General features: G+C 45.7%; 1 protein-coding gene across 1 annotated transcript in view; it reads right to left on the minus strand.

Moving 5' to 3' along the window:
• Positions 1-661: 661 nt before the first annotated feature.
• Positions 662-16,151, minus strand: part of BMP6 (bone morphogenetic protein 6) — an 87,123-nt gene continuing 71,633 nt past the window's right edge. The window contains exons 3-7 of the mRNA XM_066324987.1: positions 13,736-13,884; positions 12,442-12,639; positions 4,477-4,553; positions 2,336-2,446; positions 662-2,241 (exon numbers count right to left, since the gene is read on the minus strand). Coding sequence (XP_066181084.1) covers positions 2,092-2,241; positions 2,336-2,446; positions 4,477-4,553; positions 12,442-12,639; positions 13,736-13,884 — 685 coding nt within the window. The 3' untranslated portion in view covers positions 662-2,091. The remainder of the gene's footprint in view (positions 2,242-2,335; positions 2,447-4,476; positions 4,554-12,441; positions 12,640-13,735; positions 13,885-16,151) is intronic.

Here is a 16,151-nt window from a genome sequence, read left to right on the forward strand (position 1 = left end):
GATGGTACTGTAACATGTGCCTGAAAGTTACTGATGCCATAGTGTACATGTGTCAGGTGGATTTCCATAGGCTTCTGCCATCCAGCTCCAGAGGCACAACTATGCTCTACTTCTCTAGAGCCAGAGTGAAAAAATAGGTGCTGTTTTAACTACTCCCTTAATGGTAAATGATCAGTTAGACTCCAGAGCTGACAACCTGTTTCCTACCCCCACCTGAATCCAGCCATTGTGCTGACCTGCTCCTTAGTCAGAGTACCTAGAGAACAAGTAGTACAATGTATAATTTTTTTTCCATTCAGCTCTTCTGCAGTAGTGTAAAATAGTTCCCCCCTCTTCTTGAGCCTTAACGTTTTTCCAACCTGTAAGCATTGCTAAGTTTGAATGCTAGGACCACACACTTTGTGGTGTCTTGGATTATAATATGAAGCTATTCTTTGGTGCATAAGATGTTCCCTGTTAGACTTAACTGAAAGCCAAAGAATTTACATTGCAGAGACTGTCACAATACAAAGGCAAACCAAGGACTGAATTCTGCTGTCTCATGTGCACAGAAACTCATGGAATGAGGATTGCTACAGGCTAATTTGAATAATCTGTCAAGATGCTGGGTTCTGTCCATCATATGGAGTAAGTTGGGTTGCTTTTCTTTTTTATTGAAAAGAAAAAAAAGGCAAAACATCAATGAACTTTTAAACCAGTGAATTATTCCTTGTTCTTCACTTCACTGTCTGTCAAGAACTTTTGATTCAGTTCAGTCTGAGAATGTGTGAAGGTGAAAAAGCCACAGCGAAAGCTAAGTGTTGTACTGGCAGATGTATTGGATCAACATGTGTACTTCTGCCTTTCAGGAAGCCTTTATTATGTTTTTAACAACTTTCTAGTGAAGCACAATCTCATGAGTTTCTTGTATAAAATCAAAGTGGTACAATTGTTTACACTGAGATTTTTTCTAAATAAAAACTTTTTTAAAAAGCAGTCTTTCTATAAATGATACAGCACAATGAATATACAGTGACAAGTGCAATAAATTATAGCTTGTATTTACAAGAGGCCTTTTAAATGCAAGTAGAGGTAAGTGCATTTAATACAAGTTTAATATTGATCAAAACAATTTGCTATTAGCTTCTGCTAGACAAACCATGGCTCTACCCTGCATATCCTTTATACCAGTTTGTTAGTTGCATGAGTTGAAGGGAAAGATTGCAAATGTTGACATTCTGTCTTCCTGTAAACAAACTGTCCAGCTAGAGAATGAATGGCCCCAAAGCTTTTATGTCTTAATTACAGCTGAAGAAGTGTCCTGACTTCCTCCCAGGGCAAGTGGTAGTAGATGAGGCAGCTCCACGAGGGGAGTGGAAGGAAGTTACATAAGAACAAGTGTATGAATTTGTATTGCTCAGTCAGATGTTGAGCTGGGAAGACCAGCCAGGGTCTGAGTTCATGGTAGTGTTTCTAACACAGGGCGCAGCCAAGCCATCTTACACTTGCAAGAGCAGAGTTAAACGGTGCTGGGAGCATAAGAGAACTGAAACATCTGCTTGGCACAATTTTAGATGCTTACTGTCATGACAGATGTCAGGAGAAGACTAACAGTCTAGGTGCAGTAACTGTCCCTTCTGGCCAAAAGGATCTTGCACAAGATGTACACTCTACATCTGAAGTGCTAACACCACTTTCTTCAGCTTCTCTGCCTCTCCCCCTCATCTTCCCATCTTCCCTCCCCACCTCCAAAAAGAGACCTCACTTGTTTTGGATGTTGAGTACTCATCTGGTAAAACTGCAGCACACATCCAAGCACCTGCTCAAGGCCAAGCTTCTCTGTGAAATTAAGACCGTCCCAGCCAAATAAAGTGTGTGGGCATTTTGCTGCTGCGGAGGTGAGCAGCCACTGTGGTGTAGGGTCAGTCTGTAAGAAGTCCAGCAGTTTGCTCCCACCCTGGGGGGTGGTCCCCACACCCCTTCCTCCCACAAGGCACATACATGGTGTTCTGAAGGGTGGTTCAGCATGGGTTTTTTTCCCCAAGGTCGTGAAAACAGGGAGGGTTGTATCCAAGTTCATGGCAGCATCACAGAGTCCATGTGAAGACTTTGTCAGTGACATCCACAAGCTCTTACTACCATATTTCTGTATTTCTTCAAGATTACATTAGAATTGTCATCGAAGTAAAGTACAGATATGGCATTTAGTTTGGTAGGTGCACAGCATGGTTTAGGAACATAATCAGGATTCATAAGATGAACCTGTTGCCAAGAAAAAAAAAACCACAACTGAGACACTGGTATATTGTTTACAAATTCACCTGGTGCTTTGGCACTGAGCTGCCTGGAGACTTACCAGAGTTTGTACAATGGCGTGATTGGTTGCGTTCATATGGGCGTTGAGTGGGAACGAGCACTCCCCATCACAGTAGTTGGCTGCGTAGCCCTTTGGAGCGATTATCCAGTCCTTTTTAGGGAAACAAACAGAACGTGGTTCAACAGACAACTGCATGCAATTAAGAGCAGCTGAAAATTTTCCACTAACTTCTTCCTTGAGGGTGAAAATGTGTTTTCACTGAAACTGCTCGGTTTTAGTTGAGTTTTGTTTTTTTGGTGGTTTTTTTGGGTGTTTTTTTTTTTTTTTTGTGTGCCATCGCTTTTTCATGGGCACACTGATTTTAATGTTCAAAGAATGTGCACATCTATGTACAACTCAACTACCATTAACTAAGAGGGCTTTTCCCCTAAAACTCTCACTGGGTTGCATTATGGGGAATGTGATTCAGTCTTTATGTTCCTTCATTTCCTGCAAGCCCTCTGACTGAAATACCTTTCCTAGTTTGAGTCACAGCTGGTGTCCCCTCATGGAGAAAAAATCACATATAAGCAGGCACACAGGCACAATTCCACCAGGGAGCTCTGCAACAGGAATATCAAACCCTGCCTCAGATACAGCCTAGCTTATACACTCCTACACAGGAACACTACTCTGCTAAAGACACTGTGGGAAATCATAGCTGCATAACAGCTTCTCCACACCTGCCAGACTCCTAAAGGAGGGGCAGGACAGTCAGCCTGAGCTGCATGAGCAAGCAGGTGGCCCTGTGGCAATCTGAATGCCACACTAGGCAAAAAGGAGACTCTTCACTGAAGAGCTGATAAAAAAATTACAGCTTGCCTGCTGCTGACACGAAAGAGCCAAAGGAAAATTAAAAGCAGCACCACTTAACAGGAGGCACTTGGCCTCTCTTGGTGTTGGGCTCTGCAGGTCACCCTGCAGAAGGATGTGCCAGGGTGTTTCAGGTGCATGCATTTCTTAGGCAATTTCCACTCTGCCTAATAATTACCTGAGTTTGCCTGAATTTTGCTACAGCAGGCCTGAGCAGCCACCGACTGTTGCTGCTGCTTTGCTAATCAAGTTTGTTCTGAAGGAAATAGCAGGATCTAACAACTGCAGGGGGCTCTATCTTGCCTTTATCACTTTCCTTACAAGAAGTAGGATCTGGATTCCAACTCTTTAAATGAGCCCTGCTGGTCTGTGGCTTTTCTTTGGCGGCATCTTTCTGCAACTAAAAATGTGGAGGTAGTGCCTTCAATATCATGAAATTCCCAACTAGAATCCACTTCCTGCCCAAAAGCAGGGCAAGTAAGATAAGGAAGAGGTGGAAAGAGTCTGCTCAAGTGAAAAGCCACCCATAAAGTTACGGGGAATAGAGTCAGCACGCAACCACAGTTGCAGCTAGTGGGGTGGACTTGGCACATAAGCTACAAGAAATGCTGCTGTCTCATTAGCTGAGAGAGGACTTTCATGTGTTGGGTATTAAAGAAGCAGCAGGGACAGCCCTGGCATTCTGAATTATAACCTAGGAAAAACATATGATAGAAACGGGACCTTCCTCACAAGTGCTGAATGAAAGAATGGAGAAAAAAAAAAAAAAAAAAAAAAAAAAAAAAAAGAAGGTGAGGGCATTCTTTGAAAAAGTGATGTTTGATTGCCCTATAGCCTGGTCCTAAATAACTTACTCCAAACAACTTTCTGGCCTCATGGTGTTTCAACTAAACTCAGCCTTCAGTCTACCTACCGCAGGCAGTGCTAATTGTGGGGCAGGGATTCTGGAGGGTTTCAAACAATGGCCAAGGTTAAAATCAGGGTGATCACTAGGAAAAAAATTTAGTTAAAAATCACTGCTTAACATCAGATTGTTTTCCTTATCATTAGAGGTACACAGATATAAGCCCTTGCCCGTACTGTGACTCCCATGAGTGACAGAGAATGACTGTATACTTGAATCCCATAAGGTATCAAGCTTTCTCTGGGTCTTATCAAATGTCACAACTATCAATATTTATTTGCCCTTCTCTGTGACTGGTTTTAGTGAGGAGGCACAGGGGACATTTTAAAGCATAATGGCAGACTCGAGTGGAATTACTGTGACACTGTTTAGATAACATTTCATAACAAAATGTCTGGTTTACCCAGAGAGAAACATCACACACCTGCCATCCCAAGTCTTGGAAGCTAACGTAAAGCTCATGCTTTCTGCACGCTGTTTTTAAGTCACTGCTGTTGTAATCTGTTAAAAGAAAAAGAGCAAAACAAGAATTTAGAAAGTAAAACAGGCAGAGCATTGCTGGAGGGCACATCTGGCCAGATGTGTGCATGCTGAGGGCTTAGCAGCGAGAAGTGACGAGCTCCCTCAGCAGCCAAAAGGATAAGGGTGTTGAGGGACATCCAAAGCAGGGCTGAAGTTTTTAAGACGCCTGTGGGAATGGAGGAACCCAAGTAAAAGTGACTCAGTTATAGTTACTTCAGCTGTCTTTAAAGTGCTTGGAAAACACCTCCAGTAAAACTACTTCTTAAAAATAAATTTGCTCCTTCAGGCCAGTATAGGCTGCATCCCCACTGGCTGCTCACACTCACCCCACTTCCTCAGCTCCCTTTTCTGATGTGTGCTGCCCCAGGTGGGGAGCTCAAGCTGCACACACTCACTGAGAGAGAGAATTACGCCCCCAGGAAGGTTAAATATCACCTTGTGCCCCTGCACCAATCTGCAGAAGTCCTCGAACAGCTAAGGTATCCCACAGGCAGGGAAGCCATGTATTTTTTCCTCTCTGTGCTTCACCCCAGCTTACCCCACACATCTCACGTGGCCCATGGCAGGTGACACAGCACTTGCCATGCTCTCACCATTCACTTCCTCCCTACTGTCAATAAAAGTGGGGACACAGTATACAAAGCCCTGAGCAAGACCTTCTCCTTTGCCATGGCACAGTGTATGGGGGATGTTTTGACCACGCAGAAGCTGCTCCTGATGATCCAATAAAGTACAGCTTTTGACAGCAAGTGGAATTTCCCATTTATATTTGGAAAGAGAGGCAGCTTGGTGTATGAACGTCTGAAACCACAGTGAGCAGAGGAGCTGAACTGTGACAGAAGGGCCTTTCACCTCCAGGTGGCTGCACAGATCCACCCTGATGGGTGATTGCTGATTTTGTCACACCTCAGGTGGCTGCTGGACCTCAGCAGAGCAGCCACAGAAACCATCCTTGCAGCAGGGTGACTTGGCCACCAGCTACCGCTGCTGGTCCTGTGCTCTGCACCCAATGGTAGGCATGAAAGAAAGAAATGGCAACAAATTCAGCCAAGCAGCTTGAAGTCCAGGTCACTGTCCATGTTTTCCTCCCATGCCTTTCCACAGGGGCCTTCTCCTCCCTCACAGCCCTCATTTGCAAGTAAAGGCGCCCCTGTCAGCAGGCAGATGCCACAGGCTGATGTCCCTGCCTCCTGCTGCCCTGGACCTTTCAGCTTACCAGCCCCCTGGTGCCCCTAACATGGCTTGAAAGGGCACCCTCCCAGTGCAGCTTTCCTCAGATGCAGCAGCTGGGATAGAAAAATATTTTTAGTGATTTTTTCCTTGGCTCTGAATAAGCCTTTCTTTTTCTCCCTTTCAGCACTCCCCCTGCCCACCCACCCCCCCGAAGTTTGGGAACTACAAACGCAAATATTTATTCAAAAGAAAAACTATAATACTAAAAGTACATCCAACTGACATTAAGGGCAGCGCAGCAGTACAGCTGGGTACAGTTAACACTGAGGGCTGAAAAAACCCCTACACCTCAAACCCAGCTTCCCAACCACCAAAGATTAGAGAGTTGTTTTTAGAAGCAGTTGGGTTTTAAACTCTAAGGATTGCATTTCAGACTTTGAATAGCTTTGCTTCAATCATGGATTTAATCAGGTGAGCAGAGCTGGTTAACAGCCTGCTACAGCATAAACATTCACCCTTCCAGGAGCACGCGGTAGCAAGAACGGAGGCGAGTCTCTCTATTCAAGCTTTCCATTTTCAAACCAGACATACCCAGTAGAAACCAGGGTGTGGTGGTTTATTTCAGATGAAGCTTTCCAGTCTCTGGCTCAGCCCAGGAGCAAATTTCTAGCATGAGATGTTTTGAAAAGATTTGGTCATAATGAGGGAAAAAAATGAGAAGATACTTTGAGTGATCAATGGCTTTCATTAAAGCACCTGAAAACACAACTCCATTGTTCTTCAATGGGAAATATATAGTTTTTTAGAGGAAAACCACCTGTATTTGACAGTGGAGTTGATCTGTTCACAACTGAGTGGGTAAAATGGTGCTACGTTCCAAATCCAGCTACAATTTACCAAAATCTGCAACAGGAAAGGGGAGAAGGCAAGGGAGGCAGAGAAAACAGGAGTGGGAAGGAAGGCTGCAAGCAATCACAAGTTTAAGAAAACACAGGGGTGGAAAAAAAGAGCTGCTTAACAAGCTACACCAAGCAGAACACGTTATGAACGTGTCCTCTCTCACACTACCCCCAAAAACTCGCCTCAGCTCACTGGTCAGAGTCACCTGATTCATACTCTGCATGGAGCCCTGGCTGCTCTCCATCCAGGGCAGATGCAGACAGCTCTACCTCCTCACTTGCCCAGCCTCGGCCTTTGCTTTCCTAAATGTCTACACAACTAAACATCCCTCTCCCCGGCTTTACACTCCTCCCTGTTTAACCCTTACCCCAAGATCCCCTGCCCTTTTTTCTTGTTATATGTTTGCCTGCTGTGTTTGCTTTATGGAAGCTATTTTAGCTCAACTTTAGGGAAGTCACAAACCTTTAAGCAACCCTTATCAATGACTTTCTGAATTGGGGAAAAAGATGGAGCAATATAGATGCACATAATCATGCCCTATTCCCTACAGTTAGGGGCTCAGCATATGCCCTACATTGGACATACATCCGGTTATGTGCCTGAAAAGAAGAGGAATACACAGAGTCACAGGATTTTGGCAGTGAGCTAAAGCTCACTGAGCTACTGAAGTTGGCTTCCACAACACATTTTCTGCAAAGCCTGGAAAGCAGCATCAGCCACCCCAGGCCAGCATGCTCAGCTGTTTCAACCCAAATTGCCACTCAAGGTGGTTGGCAGAGCAAGATCCAACTGCCAAGAGGTGACAGGGTTTGTGTCCTTTCCTGCCAGCCTTGCAGCAGGGAGCCAGGAGGGCCAAGAGCAGGCAGCCTGCAGAGGGGAAGTGCTGCAAACAACTGCCACAGGGCTGGCCCACATTGCCACAGCACAGTTGGCAGGGATTGTTTGCCAGAGGCCTTCAACATCTCTGAGAGTTTAGGGAGCTGCTTTGGGAGCTCCTCTAGGCTCACTGTGGGTTTAGCAAAATTGTCTCTATTTTTTCCCCTGAACATACCAATTCAGAAACGCTAACTTGGCACTTACAAGGCGCTGCATTTAATCATACTGCAAACAATTTTGTCTAAAACAGAGATTCAAAAAAAGCTCAATCCCCTCGTTCTGCACTTAAAAATAACTCCCGGAGCAGCACAGTTAAAACAGCACTGCTAAGATGGCTTGTCTCTGGTGTGTTTGCACTGAATCTTGTCTGCCTTCACCAGGGCCCAAGTCTGACTTTTTGCAAGCACAGATGTTTCTTTTAAAGCTGGACACTGGCATGTGTGTTGCTGAAAAGGGTGAGAGAACAACCTGACCCTAATGGTCTTCCTCCTACAGATACTTATGCACCCACCTTAGATTTCCTATAACCTCTCCCACGCTAAGTGCTGGCAAAGAACATATAAATATTTACTGAGGTCGACCCATCTGAGAACACCCTCACTGCTCCCAAGGTGCCATTTTACCAAATTCCACACAGTAATTAATTGCTTCTGTGATTCAAAATAGCTTTGACAGAGGTCTCCAAGGCCAGCCCCTTCTTCTTGGTGTTTGACTTTGGTGATTTGTCCGGATAAAGCTGGTGTAAACTGATCACATAGTTAATAACAGCCCACTTCACATGAAAGTGATCTGCCTGGGTGGGAAGAAGGGGAGATGTCGGGCTGACGTGAACCCGCATGTGAAGGCACATACAGAAATGCTGGCCACACTGCTCCAGTCTGCATCCAAAAACTGCACCACAGGGAAAACTAGACTGAAGGGAAGATTGGCTGCCAGATAACAAAGTTTATTAACAAGGCCCTTGCCATCATAAAAGCATTTGGCCTTATTTGCCTTCAGTGTTTGTGCATACTGCCCTTTGCAATATCTGGTTCCCGTACACACGGGGAAATCTGTCTGGTGCCGTGCACATCTGCTGGAGGGAAAGGCCACTTGAAGGGCCTCTCCATTTTTCATGGAGCATCTCACATCAGTCCAGGGAGCATTAAAGAGAAGGACCTGAAAAGGGACTTGGCTTGAGTTTCATTCAGAGCAGCAAGTTCAGCCCAAAGTCAGGCATTTAAATCCTCTCCATGAGGAGGGGCTGACAGGAAGGGATGTGCCTGGGGGTTGACTTGCAGAAGAGAAGGATTATCCCCACTGGACAAGGAGACAGCCCCATGCAAAACCCATAAATCATGGACTTGGCTGAAGGGCAGAGGTTCACCGCCTGCTACACTGGGCAGTCCCATCCCTTTGGTCAGCTGGAGGGTCAGCACGAGTCTGGGAGCACGAGTTCAACCCACTGCAAGAGTCAGGTGAGCAAGGGCCTGCAGACAACAGCAGAGAAACACCTGTGTGCTCCTCTCACCCACTGTGTTCCTCCCTGTCCAGGGCCAGACCTGGCATATGACTTTCTGCCTCAGCAGATGAAAATATTCTTTTTTCTTCCTGCTCATGCTCCCTCTGCAGAAGAATTGAAGCTCCAGGAATGCATTGACGCAGGACTCTATGTCAAAAGCAGTTTATAACCATGGGGGTTGCTCAGTTCTGCCTTATATAAGCCAGTGATAATTACATGTTTATAATACATAGAAATAAGCATCCTTGGGAAAAAAAAAATACAGCCCATTGAGAACCTTGTGCCACAGACACAGCCTTAGCATCTGGCTCTTGGTACTGACTGCAGGACAACAACTGCACGTCAAAGGGAGCATAGTGGGGTTCCTTTTGGGTCCCTTTCCCACACAGCAGCATGCTCTCGCCTAGCCGCCTGCCTCCCCAGATCCAGTACTGGCCCAGCAGCACACTTCAGGCACTCCAAACTGATTGAAATACTTGCCATATCTAGACAGTAAATGTTTTGTTTTTTTTTTAAACATACTGCCCAAAAAAACCTCGCAGCATCTTTTGGGAAAGGAGTTCCTTCTTGGACTGAAAAAAGAAAACCCTGTGTATTGATTAACACAGAAGAAGGAAGTTGCAGTCTACCACCAAAAAAAAAAATAAAAAATCAACACCAAAAACTGCCTTGCTCTGCAGGACAAAAACTGCTCTCAAGCCCTAGTAGGCAGCAGCAATCCTTGCTTGGGGAAGAGTACAGACCAAAAATTTGACAAGATGTGAGATACAAGAGAATAACAGGCGAGCAGAGGCACTGAAGCGAACTGCAGCATCCCAGTTCTGCACCCATGCAAATGCATCAGGGCACCCTCAGAAGGGCTAGGCAGCCTTTAGGACAATCCCTGGGCTTGCCTTCTGCTTCATCCTGGAGCAAATGCTTCCTCAGCCCCACCATGCATCATGGGTTTTTTATCCTCACAGGTTAAAAAAAAGAAGAAAAAAAGCCCTGTGATCTGTAGCGCTAAAAACACTTTTCTGTCATTGGTGCCTCTTGGGCTGTAAAATCAACCACTTCTTAAAGAGAACAGTCTGAGAGTGTCACACTTAGAAAGGAAAACAAGATGATGTAGTCCCTCCTTTCTAAACACAGAAACCAACCAAACATACATCTTAAGTTTAAATTCTCTCCTTTCCCCTGCCTTAAATCCACCAGTCTCAACCATACCTTGTTGACTACTGCATTGCCAAATTCCAGGTTTTAAATTAAAGCTGGCCCAAAAAAAGCCCTTGAGACCACAGACTGCCAGCTATTTTTTCCCCTTTTTGTCATTTTAGAATTTTATGACCTGATGTGTGGTGTAGTCAAGAAAGCAGCAAAGTACAAATGGCCCTTTTTGCCTAACATATCTGCTCCCTCTAGGGCTTTGAGTCACATCACCTGATTTAATAGTGTGAAAATTTTGTTTCAGCACCGTGAAGTTTGCAGAGCCAAGGAGAAAAAGCTGGAGCTTATCCTGATTCCAAGTGCCACTAGCACCACAAAACAGCAATGCAGCAAGTAACTTTTCCAAAGCACCGTGAATGCATTAAAAAATTGGCTCTTGTGAAGGGAGCTGAGCCTACCTAAGTGGGAGAACTGCCTATGTAACAGCTGGGCTTACAACACCCAGCTGAATAAACTACCTGTGCCCTTGGCAAGCTCATCATATGGGAAAATAACTCAGCAAGCAGCCTCGATGCCCAGCCTTAAAACTGCAGTGTGGAAACCTGAAGGAGACCAGGGCCAAAGCAGGTCTCGGCAACTTCACACAGAATCACACAGAAAGTGTGGGTTGGAAGAGACCTTCAAGATCATCGAGTCCAACCCAGCCCTAACACCTCAACTAGATCGTGGAACCGAATGCCACATCTAGGTCTCTTTTTAAACACATCCATTGTACGGTGACTCCACCACCTCCCCGGGCAGACTATTCCAGTGTTTAATCATTCTTTCAGTGAAAGATTTCTTCCAAATATCCAACCTATATTTCCCTTGACACAGCCTGAGACTGTGTCCTCTCATTCTGTCAACTTAGATCCACAGAAGCTGTTCCCACGGCAGATGAGATGATAACTCCTCCAGAAATGCCACACCAGCACTGGCCAGCCTCTGCTGGAGAGATTGGGCTGCAGAACTGAGCTGTTCCTCCTGCCCTTAAAATCCATGAAGGGACATCTCACACCATACCAAGTCTGGCACTTACATGGCATGGCATAGGTACCCTCAGCCGTGCTGCAGTGTGCACCACAAGGACAGGCAAAGGCCACTAGGGGCCAACTGCTGCTGGCATACACTAGCCCAGAGGGCAAGTCCATCACCACAGTAGGGTGGAGCAATTGAGCTGAGTCAACACACAGCCGTGCACAAACCCTAGCTGCCAGCACTGGAAGGGCTCCCAACCTGGCTCTGGTCCCTGCAGCATGGAGCCACCTTGGGTGCAAGCATGGCTCACTCACAACCCAAGCACGCAAGAGCAGGGAACAGCCTACAGATTCCCAACAGCTATGCATCAGCAATGCTGGCTCTTCTCCCTCTTTGGACATAGACTCAAAAAGTACAGCTGTCTCTCTTCCCTGGGGCATAGACATTTCTAGACACAGGAAAAGCAGGTATCCTATTGGAAATGAAGGGGGCAGCATAAGCAAATTAATCAAGCAATTTGGAATAGGCTGACATGTTTGAGAGAAAAGAAGGTACCCAATGAATGAAGGGCTTGTAGCACTGTGGTGATAGAAAACAGACAAGACTTAGAAGGCTCATTTTTTTGCCAAAATGTCATTGTTACTCTGTTGTCCCACCAGCCCCCTCAACAGGACTCACAAGGCTTCTGTACAACACCTGCAACATGCAGCCCCTCCACAGCAAAAAGGCAGACTTCTTTGCCTGCGTGGAAAAGTAAATCACTGTGTGTACACTTATGTTCTCACAAGATTAAAAAAAAATAAAGCATCTTGTGCTTGTTCTTCCATGTTTTTTCCAAAGACAACTGAAAGAGAACTCTGCTGGGAATGCATACATGCAACACCATAAATCTTAGTGTATTACAGAGACAGTATTTTAAATACTGCATTTCACAGGGCAGGGAATTCTAGACAAATACTGCATAGCAAGCAACCTACAAGCACAAGAGTTGTGATTAAAATACCTCACCACCTTGAATTCAATGAATACAACTTCACATGGGGGTCTGGACTCCACACTAGATCCAAGAGGAATCCTGTAAGTTTCAGTATGTGAGACCCCCTCTTCCACAGCCTTGCAGATGTAACCTATTCTCCCGAGGAAGAGCATCCCACCTCAAGACCCACATCTTGCTTCTGCCCTCCAAAGCAATCAGAGGCATTACAAGAAGTTATCCCAGCTTGTGCTACAGGGTTACCCGTGTTCCATGATTACCTGTGACACTGGACACCCTGGAGACGTCCTGAGTCTGCGTGGAGCGGTTTCGGCTCTGCTGCCGGCGCCTGCTGGTCGCTGACCTCGTGGTGCGCAGGTGAACCTCACTCACCTTGAAGAAGGCCACCATGAAAGGCTGCTTGTCGTAAGGGCCATCTCGCCCCACCAGCCCTGCTTCTCTAGGGTTTACACTGAAACCTTCATGAAAAACAGAAAAGGGAGTGTTAGAGAAATGGTGCAGCAGCCTGGTATCCCCATAGGCAACTTGTCTTCTCCTCTTGCTCATACTCTTCTGTAAACACCAAACATTCCTTTCTTGCCACCACGACCTATGGACATTTTTATGACAGCACTCCACCCATGCTGGACAAGACTTCACTGCAGCATCTGGTTCCTTGGCTCCCCTTTGGCATCCCTAGTCCCATTTTGGCAGTAAAGTTATATAGATAGATATGTAAAACACTAAACTCAGACGTGTCATGAAATTAGTCCTGCTGCCTGTGAAGCACAAGAGGCAGACATGAGATTAGGAGATATCTAAGGACAGCAGAGAGCAAAGAGATGGTGTGCTTTTGCCAGGAACACAGTGATGGGCTCTCAGCCCAGCTGGGGAGGTAGAGGCTGGCATTAACATTAAGTCAGGGAGAAGTTGACAGCCCCTCTAGTCTTACTTGACATCACAGGTGTACCAAACTCCAGCATTATAGAAGACACATGTCACTGTCACCTTCTGCTTATCAAGATCCTCTCCATTGCCTGTCTTCCAACACTCAATTTCATTTCAATTTCTTTTCCACCTTTCAAAGTTTCTGTAGGCTGTGAAATGCTGCCATTACAGCTGCTCCACGCAGCAACCACATAGTTTCTCCAGCAGTGCTCCCACGTCAGCTTTGATGAGATCAACAGCAGCCACAGCAGCCAGCAGGGCTGACATAAACCCACATGGGGAGGTACATGCTCATATATATGCCTTTTCTCTTCCTCTCATCCCTAAATCTCACCCCACATGGCACCCCAGCTTCATGCCCCTTTGCACCTCCTACCCAGAAACTGGGGCCCTACATAAATCCACCTCCACCAGCTGGTCCTGGTACTGTTCAGACACTCGACCTCACTTAGGGGGAAAGACATGTCCATCACAGGAACACAGCCAGGACAGCCCTCAGACATCTTGCTTGTGGTGCTGGCCACAGGTGCTCACCCTGCCCCACCCCAGCTGAGTTCTGTTAGCATCACTTCTAGACAGCACCCAAGAGACTGGGGGGTGACTCGTGTTACCTGGCCCGTAACCTACCATCCCGGGTCACCACGCTCAGCTGCAGTCCCATGTTGTGCTGGGGGTTCATCACCCACATGTTGCTGGTTGCAGTGACATCAAACTCCAGCCAGCCCTCCTCCGACGCCCACACTGCCCGCGTGTCCAGCAGAAACAGGTCAGAGGCCCTGCAGAGAAGGGTAATGACATAATTGTGAGGTTGGGGATCCTCTCTCCAGGCTTTTCCTGTTACAGAAACAAAATCTGAAATAGCTCTATGTTAATGCTTAAACAAAACAATGTCTCAGATCTGCTTGTTTGTATACAGAGTTTTGCCATGGGACACATATACTTCCATACATGAAATTCACAATTAGAAAGGTTTTCACCATTTTCTAAGACGGAGGAAAGCAATCCTACTCCTCAAGGCTGTCCATTTCTCTATCAGCAAGGGATTAGTAAGGCACTCTTTTTGCTAAGAAGTATACTGCTAGTCCTGACATTACTTCATTCATACATTTATTACATTCACAGCCGGTGGAACCACCAGCACGACCAGGAATTCAATGGCTTTTGGCACAGGGGTGTCATGGTTTAAGCTCACCATACACAAACACAGGCTTACCTCAACTGACCAAAATAAAGAACCAAATAAACAACTGGCCAAGCATCTAACGTTGAAGGAAAATGGCCTCTAAAGACATTTTTCTGAGGCTTATCAACAAGGATTGGACACCTTGTTTAAACGCTGCTGGTCTCGCACCACCTTCTTGGGCTTCAGCTTCAAATGCTTTGAAGTCAATAACTTTTTTGCGGCGCCAAGGACTCACCCAAACTCTATCCAATGAAATAGCAGCAGAAGCGCCCAGAGAAATCCCAGGTACATTTTCTTACTGTATTAGAGATGTAAGTTTCCTGTGCAAGAAAGCTACAGTTCCTACCCTTTACCTGTGGCCATCACCACGAAATGGATACCAGGCGTCAATCCCATGTTCATCTCTTTTTCTGGATTTTTTTTCCTAACAATGTAAATGAGGAAACAAGGTACCTGTCTCTCCTACCCACCAAAGGTTAAGTTCAGAAAAAAAAAAAAATTGATTGAGTTACGTTTTATTTTTGGCCAACTGCTATGTCATATTGCCCAGCAGCTTGGTTTGCATGAGATCACACATGGAAAAATAAGCAGTGAAGTGTACTAGAGCTCCTAGTGCAGCTATTTTTACAGCATGGAGGCTTTCCTCCACCTCACTGGTAGCTGCATACTGTGGTTGACTCAGCAGCCTTTCCCACAGGAGTCTTTGCCACCGTTCCTCCAGCGGGAAGAGGGCTCAGGATCAACTCTGACCTTCACCTCCAACAGCAGCAAGCAGCTAGGGCTGGTCAGCTGCTACGTGTTTTGGAAACCTTAAGGTTGAGAGATTTGGGCTTTCCCAGGCAGGGTATATAAACCGAAATGTTGCTTAAAGGCAACTGCAAATAGCAGCTGCAGCTATTTCCCTCTCTCTTCCCACTCTTTCCCTCTCCAGTTTTAAGAGAGGAATAAACTTCTAGATCATTCCCACCTCTGAATATGACTTAAACACTAGGCCTCTCCAATGCCTGAAGCCAACTGAATCTGAAAAGGGGTTTTCCTAGCACCTGTTCCGACCTTCCCCCTCACACCAGTTGCTTCCTGATCTCTGTATTTTGTAACTCCTCTACACAAGGAACTCTGTCAGAGCAAACCCTCCCAAACATTGAAACACACACGTAAGAGTAGTCAGGTCTAAAAAAAACATGAAGAGGAGGTTGAAAGTTTACATTCTCACTGACTGACCTTTGGGAATGCACTTGGACATCAGAGAGCTGTAAAGCCAAAACGGACCACATGGCATCATGTAGCCCATTCTCCTGAACTCCAGGCAGGATCACCTACATCCATGTTGCTCCTGAGAGATGCCTGCTTGACCTGATCTCGTATATCTCCAGCCTCAGGAACTATATTATCTTTCCAGGAAATTGAATGGGCATCATGTGACATTTTTCCCCTCTCTATTATCTAACTTAAATGTCACAACAATATCCCCTTCTTATTACAACAGTATCTTCAGCCACTCCACAACAAGCCCTGTTTTATAGACTTTGACTTCTCTCATTGCTTTTTATTGACCCAGCTCAGATCAAGACCTCACTGATGCTGACTACAGTGGAAGGATAATCTTGATACATCTCACAGGCTGTGCCTCTACTCATACACCTCAGAATATGATTTTGGCTTCTTCACAAAACTCACACTGTTAACTCATGTTCACCTTGTGATCTACTATAATCCTTAGATCCATGCTGCTGAACCGCAAAGGACACAGTCATTCCCTAGGGTGTATCTACATCAATGATTTTCCATGTCCAAATGCAACTGTCCTTACCACCAAATCAAATTTCCCCCCACCCCACCTCAGACTGAACCTCCACAATT

This window comes from Sylvia atricapilla, chromosome 1 (genome assembly GCF_009819655.1).
Source record: "Sylvia atricapilla isolate bSylAtr1 chromosome 1, bSylAtr1.pri, whole genome shotgun sequence".
Lineage (NCBI taxonomy): Eukaryota > Metazoa > Chordata > Aves > Passeriformes > Sylviidae > Sylvia > Sylvia atricapilla.